Source organism: Arachis stenosperma, chromosome 9 (genome assembly GCF_014773155.1).
Source record: "Arachis stenosperma cultivar V10309 chromosome 9, arast.V10309.gnm1.PFL2, whole genome shotgun sequence".
NCBI lineage: Eukaryota > Viridiplantae > Streptophyta > Magnoliopsida > Fabales > Fabaceae > Arachis > Arachis stenosperma.
Window position 1 is genome coordinate 1964069 of NC_080385.1, and position 13341 is coordinate 1977409.

General features: G+C 31.1%; 2 protein-coding genes across 5 annotated transcripts; both read left to right on the forward strand.

Moving 5' to 3' along the window:
- The first annotated feature begins 340 nt into the window (after nt 1-340).
- LOC130947338 (probable LRR receptor-like serine/threonine-protein kinase RPK1) lies at nt 341-3841 on the forward strand. Its single transcript, XM_057876005.1, has 2 exons — nt 341-686; nt 3609-3841. Exons 1-2 carry the CDS (start codon nt 347-349, stop codon nt 3641-3643), a joined length of 375 nt encoding a protein of 124 aa, XP_057731988.1. The 5' UTR covers nt 341-346; the 3' UTR covers nt 3644-3841.
- A 3822-nt stretch (nt 3842-7663) lies between these two features.
- LOC130948101 (receptor-like protein EIX2) lies at nt 7664-10632 on the forward strand. Of its 4 annotated transcripts, XM_057876810.1 has the most exons (4): nt 7664-8016; nt 9673-9860; nt 9988-10317; nt 10431-10632. In XM_057876810.1, exons 1-3 carry the CDS (start codon nt 7680-7682, stop codon nt 10267-10269), a joined length of 807 nt encoding a protein of 268 aa, XP_057732793.1. In that variant the 5' UTR covers nt 7664-7679; the 3' UTR covers nt 10270-10317; nt 10431-10632. The 4 variants fall into 4 exon arrangements, with proteins under 4 accessions (XP_057732793.1, XP_057732792.1, XP_057732794.1 ...); XM_057876809.1 differs by having other exon boundaries at nt 9673-10317; XM_057876811.1 differs by lacking the exon at nt 9673-9860.
- Nucleotides 10633-13341: the final 2709 nt, after the last annotated feature.

The window sequence follows — 13341 nt, forward strand, 5'->3', positions numbered from 1 at the left end:
GAGAAGAGAACTTGAGGTATTGAAATTCCTCAATTTGATGTGATTTAATCTAATTTCATAAATTTATCATATTTGCCGCTAATTAAGACTATTAGGTGTGTTTTGTGGTGTCACTTAATGTGTCATATGAACAAATTTTGAAGCCGTTAGTAATCGAAGTGATGGAAAGACTAAAATGATAAATTTGAAATCATTGAAAAACGAATTTAATTATAAAAAATCTTTCAGGAACTAACTTAAAAGTGAGTGATATTTCGGAGACTAATTTAACCATTTACCCTTATAAATTCCAACCATCCATTACCAAAACTCCAAAACATATCTTGTATGTTGTGCAACCGATAATATGGCTACTTCCTCTTCCAACCAAATTACAATCATTCTTTTTTGTTTAATACTTGCTACAATCATGTTTAATTCATCATCACTAGTCACGTCTAATTCCATGATGGTTCAGTGTGATGAGAAGGATGAGAGCATATTGCTCAAGTTTAAACATGAAGTCACAGATCCCTCTGATGTACTCTCATCTTGGTCTTCTGATGAAGAAAAAGATTGTTGTCAGTGGAGAGGAATTCATTGTGATAACATCACACACAGAGTTACAAAGCTTCATCTCCCTTGTGATACAATCCAATCTGATGAAATTCTTGATCAAGATAATGAGAAACAGCACTGTCTAACAGGTGAATTGACATGTCTTCTTTGTTGGGTATTAAATATTTAAACTACTTGAATTTGAGCAACAATGATTTCAAGACCATCATCCAGTATGATTATGATTCTATTCATAACAAGACATGTAATGACTCCTCCAACATCCATTATCTTGATTTAGCATATAACTATCATCTTTTCAATGCTTATAACAATATGCTACATCAGATTTCTCATCTTTCCTCTTTGCAATATTTGGACCTCAGTGGTATTGATCTTTACAAGGAAATCAATTGGCTTCAATCATTGACTTCACTTTCAGAGTTACACTTAGATGATTGCAATCTTAAAGATATAAATCCATTTCTCCAGTATGCTAATTTGACTTCACTTAAGGTTCTTAGTCTTGCTTCCAATGACTTCTCATCAATCTTGCCTGCTTGGTTATTCAATCTTAGTCACATCTCATATATTGACATTTCTAAAAACTCCATGCATGGCCAACTGCCTCAAACACTACCAAAATTTCATCAAAGCATTGAATCATTGTATTTGAATAACAATGATCTCGATGGTCCCATTCCGGATTGGTTAGGCCAACTTGATCAACTGCAAGCACTTGCACTTTCTCATAATTCTTTCTCTGGTTCAATCTTAAAAATTTTGGAAAACTTACCACCCTTATTGATTGAATTGAGTCTCCACTCAAATTTCTTGACAGGAACTGTCTCAGATAAAAGTTTCCATTTGCTTTCCAAGTTAAAGATTTTGGGTTTAGGCTCAGAATCCTTAATCTTTGACTTTGATCCTAAATGGAACCCTCCTTTTCAACTTCATGTTTTAGCACTGGAATACCTTGGTCTCAAATTTCCATCATGGATATATACACAAACTTCTCTAAAAGTTCTGGAAGTTCACTGCTCAACTTGAAGTTTTGAACTTAATAAACAATTCCATCAATGCTTATATGTCAAAGGTGTTACTTGATTCCAAACATGTAATGATGCTATTGAATAACTTGAGTGGCAGTGTGCCTCGAGTGTCACCAAAAGTGATTCATTTGGATTTGTCTTATAACAATTTATCTGATATCTCTCCTTTCTTGTGTCAAAAGATGAAGGAAAAAGGGAATTTAGAGACTTTGTTCATATCTGATAATGCATTATCCGGAGAAATTCCAAATTGTTGGATGAATTGGAGGTCATTACTTCAAGTTAACTTGAGGAGCAATAATTTGAGAGGTGAAATTCCTCACTCAATAGAGTCATTGTCTAGACTAATCTTTCTGGATTTGGAAGAAAATAATTTGTCTGGAGAGATACCTTTGTCCTTAAAAGGTTGTAAAAATCTTCAATATCTTAGTCTAGGCAAAAATGCATTTTCTGGAGTTATACCAATTTGGATCAGTTAGAGAATAAAAGTATTTCAATTGGGATCTAATCAATTCAGTGGAAATATCTCAAATGAAATATGTCAATTTTATTCTCTCAAGATATTGGATCTTTCAGATAACAGATTATCAGGGCGAATACCCATATGTATGCACAATATGACAAGCATGATTTCTCCATATGCTTCAATGGATGTGTTCATGGTTCCTAGCTACTCAAAATATAGCAGAAGAAGTGTCACTTATTTATATTTGACCCTAGCTACAAAACACATGGTATTGTCTTATCTAAATTCAATATACCTCATTGATCTTTCAAGCAATGATCTCTCTGGAACAATACCATCAGAGTTATTTATGCTCACTAGATTGCAACCTTTAAATCTGTCCCACAATCAATTAATGGGATCAATTCCACATGATATTGGCACCTTGACACTGCTGGAATCTCTTGATCTTTCAAACAACTTATTTTCAGGACAAATTCCTCAGTCCATGTCTGGTATGTCTTTTCTTGAAGTCTTGAATCTCTCATGCAACTATTTTGAAGGCAAAATCCCATTGGGTACACAACTTGAGAGTTTCACAAACCTTAGCTATGCTGGAAATCCAAAACTTTGTGGACCTCCACTCACAAAACTTTGCCCACAAGATGAGAAACTACCGAACGAAAATCAGAAGAGAGAAGAAGATGATGATGATGATAGCTCTGAAGTATGTTCATGGTTTTTTATGGGGTTGGGAATTGGATTTGCCACAAGCTTTTTGGGGAGTATTGGGTGCTATTCTTTTCAACAGAAAATTCAGACATGGTTATTTCAGATTTCTAAATATATTCTATGACATTCTGATCCGCTGAATTATCATAAGCTTCCATAGTAAGTAGAGGAACAAATTTTGCTTTGCTTTTATTATTTCAGCTTCATATATGCTTCTAATACGAAAATGAAAACAATTAAGCTTTTATACTGGTATGCAGGTCCTTATTGGAGTGAATATTGCTTTGGCTAAGCTATTTGATCATCACCAAGAAGCTCCATGGGTTGCATACATGATACATGTGAATTACTTTGATTAGATGTAATTGCACTTTTTTTATTTTATTTTTTTACAAGTTCTGTAAAATATGTTTGAAGATGTGTGCTTTGTTACATGACTGGGAACATTCCATGTTATTTATTACCCCTTGCCTTAAAGTTTTTTTGTGGAAGATATGGTCATATGGCTTTCATACTTTCGTCGTTTTGATCCGAATTATCAAGAATCTTCATCAACTCCTTTAGCTCTTCCTCCTCCACCATCATTCCACACTCCTACTGCATATTTTGCAACACCTTCAACTTTTTCTGACTCGATATGGCTCCCTGACACTGGTGCTAGTTCTATTGCAAATTATGGACATTCAATTCTTGTTAATCTTGATACTAACTAGAAATTTATTTTATCCTCTATCTTGCATTCACCAGATATAAATCAGGATCTTATCAGTGTTCATAAATTTGCTGTGGATAATAAGTGTTTCTTTGAATTTCATGCTAACAAATGTTTGGTTAAATCTCAGGACACCAAGGAGATTCTTCTTCTAGGAACTCCTAGGCATGGTGTTTATCAATTTCATAGAGTTGCTGTGCTGCGTTCTACTTGTGATAGTGCTGCTAAGAATGTTTCTTTTGCTGTGAATAATGCCCCTAAAGCCTTCACAGCACAAATTAATTCTTATGCTTTATAGCATGATAGGCTTGGCCATTGTGCCACTAATACTGTAATCAATATAATGAGACAATGTAACTTGACAATGCCATCTAAAATTTCAAATTCAAGCTAGTGTGAATTTTGCTGTTCTGCTAAAATACATTTGCTTCCTTTTTCTCTTGATTCTTATATTCTGATTTATGGGGCCCAGCAGCCATTACATCTTATAATGGTTTCAATTATTATGTTACATGTGTGTACCTTTTACAAACTAAATCTCAAACTTTTCAAGCCTTTTTACAGTTTAAACTTTAAAGCAAATATTGAGAACCACACTGGATTGAGAATCAAAGCCTTTCAAACTGACCATGGAAGGGAATATTTGTCCAAACAATTCACTGAGTATCTTGCAGTCCAAGGTATTTCTCATAGATTCTCTTGCCCATACACGCATCCTATTCCTGTGACATTTTTAGCTACTAATCATCCTCATACAACCTTACACACCAATAGCATCCCCATCAATTTGGTAGTGCTCCTAAAATAAGACTTACTACTAATCATCACCCTATGCAAACTCATTCCAAGAGTGGCATATCTAAACCAAAAATCTTTTGCTGCCTAAATGATCAAAACCTGGATTTAATAAATAATGTACCCTCCTCTATTAATCAGGCTCTTCAATCACCTCATTGGCAAACAGCCATGCTGGAAGAATTGAATGTTTTGCATCACACAAAAACATGGACTCTAGTGAATGGAATCATCAGGTTGAAGGCATTGATTATGATCAAGTCTTTGCACCAGTAATCAAGCTTTCAACCATAAGAATTGTACTGACGATTGTTTGGTGGGTCCCCAACTAAGTGGTGCCCACTGTTTAAAAAAAACAAATAAATAAATAAATGAAGAAAGTGGCTAATAGCCACGAGACAGAGAGAGAGAGGAAGCACGAAGCTTCATTCTTTGAATGAAAAGGAAAAACGGTGTCGAGGGAGAAGAGACAATTTTGGGGGAAAAGGGCAAGCTATCTTGATATGGTAAATTCGCTCCATTTTTTTATGAAATTTTAGTATGTTATTCTTGGTGTAAAGATGAACATTATGATATAACTTGTTAGTTGTAGATTGTTGAGATGCCCTAGTGTCACTAGGAAGATTGTTTGTGTATTTTTTTTTTTTTTTTGGTTTCCCACGGTATCTCCCAACCCGGCAGGTCAAGGACTAATCCGTCGCGGTACTGAGCTCCATTTAAGGGTTTGCCGCTGGCCAATGGGTTGCTGCATGCACAAGGCGGGATTCGAACCCCCGACACTTGCTTAAGCGGACTAGTGAGCTAACCACTAGACCAACCCAATAGTGGAAGATTTTACTGGATTAGGTTCCGTGGGTTTTGTGTATGTTTGGGCGCCATTTTTTGTTAAATGAGAAAAGATCTTTTTTTTATTTTTTAAGGTGTTTGGCAAATTTCTAGTAGTAAAAGTAAAAGCACTGGTAAAATAAAAAAAAAAGATCTTTTTTGAGAAGCTGTAATTTACATCTTTTTTTTTAAAGATCTTTTTTCTTTAAAAAAAAGATGTTTTTCATGTAATAAATAAATAAAAAAGTACTTTTATATTGTTATACCCAAACATAATTGATAGATAAAAAGACTTTTTACATGAGATATCCAAACATAAAATTACTTTTACTTCTCTATAAGATCTTTTAAAAAAAGATAACTCGAAAAAATATCTTTTTTTTTAAAGTTCACCCAAACAAACCATTTTTGTCCCTCTTTTGAGGAGGGGGGTTTCCACATTAAAATTCTAGTATCTGATTATTTAATTTCTATAATTATATTTGTTGTTTGGATTTTGGAGTATCTTTGGTATTGCCTATTTAATCACACAGATTATGAGAAAATGATTTTTTGTGCTTCTGCTGGTAGACAGGTTCTTGTTTTGAACCTTTGTTGAGTTTTTCCTACAATTTCATTGGCAGATTCGACAATTCGACTTCAACAATACTTTTTTAAATGGAGACCTCGTTGTTTTTATGAAACAACCCCCTGAATTTCAACAAGGTGAATATGATTATCTATGCAGCTTGTACAAATCTCTTTATGGCTTGAAACAAGCACCGCGTGCATGATTTGTCAAATTGTCGCGAGGTCAAACGTTCTTTGTTTATTAAGAAAGGCAAGACTCTTACTATCTATATTCTTGTGTATGTTGATGATATCTGATCACTGGGAATAATCGTCATGCTTTTCAGTCCACTATAAATCAACTACATGATTATTTTCTTTGAAGGATTTAGGTGAATTCAATTATTTTTTAGGCATTGAGGCAAAAAAGCTACCTACTGGATGTTATCACCTTTCCCAATCTAAGTATGTTTCTGAATTATTAAAGAGAGTTGGTATGGCAGAGGCTAAAGGTGTGCCAACACCTATTATTACAAGTCTTAAACTATCTACACAATTTTCGTTATAAATCACACTAAATTTCACTTCGTTTTTCTCTGCTTTCTTCTATAACACTGCTGCATAGTTAGAATTCTATTACCGAGAAAGAACTAGGGAAGAGATGCATAGACATCTATAAATTCAGTCCTTACGGCACCTCTTAATTCGTAGAAAAAAAAAACACACTATGCTTCAAAGTCTAAACATTACTTGTCCCTACTTTGTATAAGCTCAATTAATTATATTGAACATGTTTGAATTATTAGCATTTTTTTGGATATGTAAAAGATTAGTGTAAGAAAGCTTATTAAATTTTTAGAAGTCAAATTATTAAAATAGTACTTCAAAGTTTAATTATTACATCTTTTTTAATATTATTATAAGTCATTGTAAGACTATAAAAAAAGTTGAAAGGAAAGAGATGCATAGCTTGTAATAATAATTCTCAATATGCATGACTAATTCAACTTTATCCTTCAATTATATCATATTAGTAGGAGAAAAAAAAATTATGAAACTTTTAACAAAATATAAAGCTAACTAACATAATTCATATAAAAAATTAATCATTATATTATGCATATATCAATAAGAAGCCGCAGCAATTGTTCCAATATCCTAAAAAATTAGAGGGTAAATTATATAAGAGGGTAAAATGAAATCTCAGTTCAATTAGCTAAATTGAGTGGAATAAGTGGCAAACTGGTCAATCAAGTTAATTAGATAATCTTTACTACTTCACACAATTCATATAATAAGCTAAGCTAAGTCATTGATTAAGCACATATTACAATAATACTCTCTGGTGACAAAATTTCCACAATTTCTAAGACGGGGTATTGTGAAGTCAACAATCACCTCATTTTCTTTCACTAACAATTAGTCATCAGTGACCATATTTCCACGTTTGAAACTTTGAATTGGTCATTAGGGACTTTGAAATAATTAACATATGCAACGTCAAAAATTGTTCTATTCACAAGATCAGTGCCAAGTTGAGTTACAATATTTGTGCTGCTTTTTTTTTCACACTGCCTTTTATTTTTTAATATAAAAATCATTCTGATAACAATATAATAAACATGTAATATTTTCAAAGAAAGAAGGTAAATGTAGTCTTTAGAGCTATACACTTTAAGGTGTACAAAATACCTTTTGTTCTTTGTTTTTTAATCTAATATGAAGGATATAAATATTTCTTGACTCCTAAATTATTGTAGCTATCAATTTTTTATGAATAAAAATGTTTTTTGGTTTTATGATAAAATTATAATGAGATTGCTTAAGATCAATGTATTTTATATTGGTGGCCGTCTTTAGTAGCTGATTTTGGTATACATATAAACTAGTTGCGTGAATATTATGATTGCCATGGAAATACTACAAGAAAATAAGTGAATTTCCTATATTGCCCTCAATGCCACATGCACTTATAAATTCCCATCATCCATTACCAAAACTCCAAAACATATCTTATTGTGCAACCAATAATATGGCTACTTCCTCTTCCAACCAAATTACAATCATTCTTTTTTGTTTACTATCTACAATCATCTTTAACTCATCATCACTGCTTATGTATAATTCTATGATCATTCATTGTGATGAGAAGGATGAGAACACATTGCTCAAGTTTAAACATGAAGTCACAGATCCTTCTGGTGTACTCTCATCTTGGTCTTCTGATGAAGAAAAAGATTGTTGTCAGTGGAGAGGAGTTCATTGTGATAACATCACACACAGAGTTACAGAGCTTCATCTCCCTTGTGATACAATCCAATCTGATGAAATTCTTGATAAAGATAATGAGAAATCGCACTGTCTAACAGGTGAATTCGACACGTCTTCTTTGTTTGATCTTGAATTTCTGAATTACTTGGATTTGAGTAACAATGATTTCAAGACCATCAAATATGATTTCAATTCTATTCATAACAACAAGACATGTAATGACTCCTCCAACATTCATTATCTTGATTTAGCATATAACTATCATCTTTTCAGTGATTATAATAATATGCTACATCAGATTTCTCATCTTCTTTCCTCTTTGCAATTTCTGGACCTCAGTGGTATTGATTTTTACAAGGAAACCGATTGGCTTCAATCACTGACCTCACTTTCTTCACTTTCAGAGTTACACTTAGATGATTGCAGTCTTAAAGATATAAATCCATCTCTTCAGTATGCTAATTTGACTTCACTTAAGGTTCTTAGTCTTGTTTCCAATGACTTCTCAACAATCTTACCTTCTTGGTTATTCAATCTTAGTCACATCTCATACATTGACCTTTCAGAGAATTACCTGCATGGCCAATTACCTCAAACACTACCAAAATTTCATCAAAGCATTGAATCCTTGTGTTTGTATGACAATGATCTTGAAGGACCCATTCCGGATTGGTTAGGCCAACTTGATCAACTGAAAGCACTTGCTCTTTCTTATAATAACTTTGATGGTCAAATCTCAACAATTTTGGAAAACTTACCATCCTTATTGATTGAATTGCGTCTGCACTCAAATTTCTTGACAGGAACTGTCTCTGAAAAGAACTTTCATTTGCTTTCCAAGTTAAAGAATTTAGGTTTAGGCTCAGAATACTTAGTCTTTGACTTTGATACCAAATGGATCCCTTCTTTTCAACTTCAAATCTTGGTTTTGGAAAATGTTGGTCCCAAATTTCCATCATGGATATATACACAAAGTTCTCTAGAACTTCTGTTCATTTGGAACTCAAGGGTTTCATTTGAACCTCTTGGAAAGTTCTGGAAGTTTGCTGCTCAACTTGAAGCTTTGGCGTTAGTAAACAACTCCATCAATTCTGACATCTCAAATGTGTTGCTTGATTCCAAAGTTGTAATCATGCAATTGAATAACTTTAGAGGCAGTGTGCCTCAAGTGTCATCAAAAGTGACTTTTTTGGATTTGTCTTATAACAATTTGTCTGACATTTCTCCTTTCTTATGTCAAAAGATGAAGGGGAAAAGGAATTTAGAGACTTTGTTCTTATATGATAATGCATTATCCGGAGAGATTCCAAATTGTTTGATGAATTGGACATCATTGCTTCAAGTTAATTTGAGGAACAATAATTTGAGTGGCAAAATTCCTCACTCAATTGGCTCATTGTCTAGACTAATTTTTTTGAGTTTGGAAAAAATTAAGTTATTTGGAGAGATACCTCTGTCATTAAAAGATTGCAAAAATCTTCAATACCTTAGTCTAGGTGAAAATGCATTTTCTGGAACTATACCAAGCTGGATCAATCAAAGAATAAAAATACTTCAATTAGGATCTAACCAATTCAGTGGTAATATCCCAATTGAAGTATGTCAATTTTTTTCTCTCAAGATATTGGATCTTTCAAATAATAAATTATCAGGATCAATACCTAACTGTTTGCACAATATGACAAGTATGATTTCTCCATATGCTTCAATGGATTTGCTCAAGATTCTTATCCCTACAAAATATTCCAAAACAGGTTCCAGTTATGTATACTTTAAGGTAGTTACAAAATATATGGTATTAGATTTTGTACATCCAATATGCCTTGTTGATCTTTCAAGCAACAATTTCTCTGGAACAATACCATCAGAGTTATTTATGCTCACTGGATTGCAATCTTTAAATCTGTCCCACAATCAATTAATGGGATCGATTTCACAACATGTTAGTAACTTGACACTGCTGGAATCTCTTGATCTCTCAAACAATTTATTTTCCGGACAAATTCCTCAGTCCATGTCTGGTATGTCTTTTCTTGGAGCCTTGAATCTTTCATGCAACAATTTTGAAGGCAAAATCCCATTGGGAACACAACTTGAGAGTTTCACAAACCTTAGCTATGCTGGAAATCCAAAACTTTGTGGACCTCCACTCACAAAACTTTGCCCACAAGATGAGAAACTACCAAACGAAAAACAGAAGAGAGAAGAAGAAGATGATGATGATGATAGCTCTGAAGTATGGTCATGGTTTTTTATGGGGTTGGGAATTGGATTTGCCACAAGCTTTTGGGGAGTATTGGGTGCTATTCTTTTCAACAGAAAATTCAGACATGGTTATTTCAGATTTTTAAATATATTCTATGACATTCTGATCCGCTGAATTATCATAAGCTTCCATAGTAAGTAGAGGAACAAATTTTGCTTTGCTTTTATTATTTCAGCTTCATATATGTTTCTAATATGAAAATGAAAACAATATAATTAAGCTTTTATGTGAATAACTGGAATGCAGGTCCTTATTGGAGTGAATATTGCTTTGATCATCACCAAGAAGCTCCACAGGTTGCATACATGATACATGTGATTTACTTTGATTAGATGTAATTGCACTTTTTTATTTTATTTTATTTTTTTACTTTTCCTGTACAAGTTCTGTAAGATATGTTTGAAGATGTGTGCTTTGTTACATAATACCAGAAACACATAACTGGGAACATGCTATGTTTTTTATTACCCTGCAAACAATTGATTCAACTTCAACACATATATATTTTTTTAGATTCATAATAAGATACATTTTACTACACGTTCAAAGTTTCATAATTAACAAAATAACACAATGATATTTTATTTTAGTGAAAATATACTACTTGTCATTCTTTGATGATTTTTATATGGGTTAACAATACGGCCCAAAATATTAATACAAGGAAAATTGTGTGTATATATGTTTTATTTTTTATTTATTGATGCAAGTTTCTTGCAACAAGACCTTAATCCTCTCCTTTTTTTGTATTTGTAAGAAAAACAACACAAAACATTCTTGGAAAAATAATACAAAATTTTATAAAAATCACATAAATACTTTGTAAAAAATAACACAAATTTTGAAAAGCAATACAGAAAACATTGTCATCTTAATGCTGTGAAAGTAAGAGCTCTCCTTCTATAAATCGTTTTCTTTTGTGTTCGTTTTTTTTTTTTCTCAATGTTGTAACTCTATTCGAGACGAGTTACCAATTTCTAAAGAATTTTAAAGAAATTCACCAATTCATTAATTTTTTCATAATTAATACAATGAGTCAATATTCTTATTTATATTCCTAACAATCTCTAATAGACGAACCAACTAATTAAGTGGTCAAACATTAATTGAATTGTAACACACAACTAATTTATTATATAGAGAAAATGACATTTATGATTGATTGGCCAATAATAAATTCTAAAATAGGTTTTGATATGCAATAAATTAATCTTTATCTTATTAAATTAATAGATATATATAATGGATGAAGGTGTCATAGCCGTAAAGGGTAACTAAGTGAGTCTAGAAGTGTATATACATGACATCTAGTATTTGTTAGTGCAGTAATCAAATCATAATGATGTCAGCTCTCATCATTTCTTTCACTGCTAGGTTTACTATCTTCTCTGTTCTTTACATGCTCTTTAAAAAAATTTATTATGATATTAAATTTTTATAATTTAAAATTTTAGAATTTGACGTTTATTAAAGAGATTTTTGTTTAAAAAAATATGTTTAAGATATAATCATTTATGTGATTCATTTTATTAACTTAAATTTTTTAAAGAAATAATTTTATGAAATAATATTAAACTTCTATAACATAAATATCTAGAGTTCAATTCTTATTAAATTTCAAAAGAAAAAATTTTAACATAAGTCCAACAAAATAAAAAACATACGTAAAAATCATATAAATCCAAAAGACATTCTTATGTAAAGCAACATATCAAAAATATATTCATTAATGTAGCTTCTACTATTAGCAATTTCTTAGTAATTTAATTTTACAAAAAATGAGACATAAAAATATATATTTTATAAGTAAAATAGAAGAAAATGTTATTTAGTCATCTCATAAAAAAAGTGTCATTTTTTCTTATATATTATTATTATTGGCTGGTTTTATCATAATATTGTTGCTACAATAAAATAGTATTTTTATTATATAAATTAGTGAGTTTTATTATTCTTTAACTACTATTTGATTACCACTAGTATAACTTTTGTCTAAAAATTTATAGATACCAGAATTTAAAAGTCAATTTATTTATCTGATGCTGATCTGTGTCGTGTTTATTAAGTTGGAAAATATCAATAAAATAAAATAGAAGATAAATACTCCAATAGCAATGGTGAATTTAACCATCACCTTCTTTATATATCACAATCAAATCAGCTTCAAAAATTATAATTTTCCCAAGTTTGCTAGAAAGAATTTTTTTTCCGTATCGAAGACTTTAAAACTAAAACATAAACGTCAAATTTGCATTGTTATATGGTCATTTTAAGTTTCCTTAACAATATAATAAGAGTTAAGATTGTTGTTAGAAAAGAATTATATTCATCACTAGAAGTGTTATTTAATTTCTGAGAACCGTAAATATAATTCACTACATTAAAATGGGATTCAGTATAGTATCATGGGTAATTAAATCCATCAATTCACGGGTAATTAATGGTGAAAATTAACGCCACAATAATTTAACGCTGGAGTATTAGGTAAACAATGACCATCTCACAAACAATTATTAATTAAATAAAAATACATTATATCTTTAAATTAATTATTTAAATTTTAATATTAAAATAATTATTCATACACCTAATGAAATAAACATCTCATATATTTATTATTCACATTATTTAATATTTGTATTATTTATCTATACCATAACTAGAAAAATAAGTTATCACTTTCTTTTTCAGTAGTGTCTACTAATGATTGAGACTAATTAATAAATAAATAATAGTAATTAACTTGCTATTTTGAAGTCATGGTCAATTAAATTTGTCTTATATGTAGAAATACTAGAGACGACTTTGGAATTAATTAAAATGAGTGCCTTGACCTCAGCTTGTTTTGTTTATACGTTAATGGGAGGGGGACTTGTGTGACTTATGTGCAAAGTAAAAAAGATCAACGAAAATAAGTTTCAAATTAGCTTCATTGACACTTTCACATTTTTCTTTCAACAAAATTCATATATTTATTTTTATTTTTCAGTATATTCAATTTTTTGTTTTTAAAATATTCTTCAACTTAATTGATTAAAGATTAATTTATTATGAATCTGAATTTTATTTAGGTAAAAACTCATATACTTGTATTCATGTGAAGTTAACAGTTAAAAATTATTAATCAAACCTGTCAAAAAATTATCTAACAGTTTTC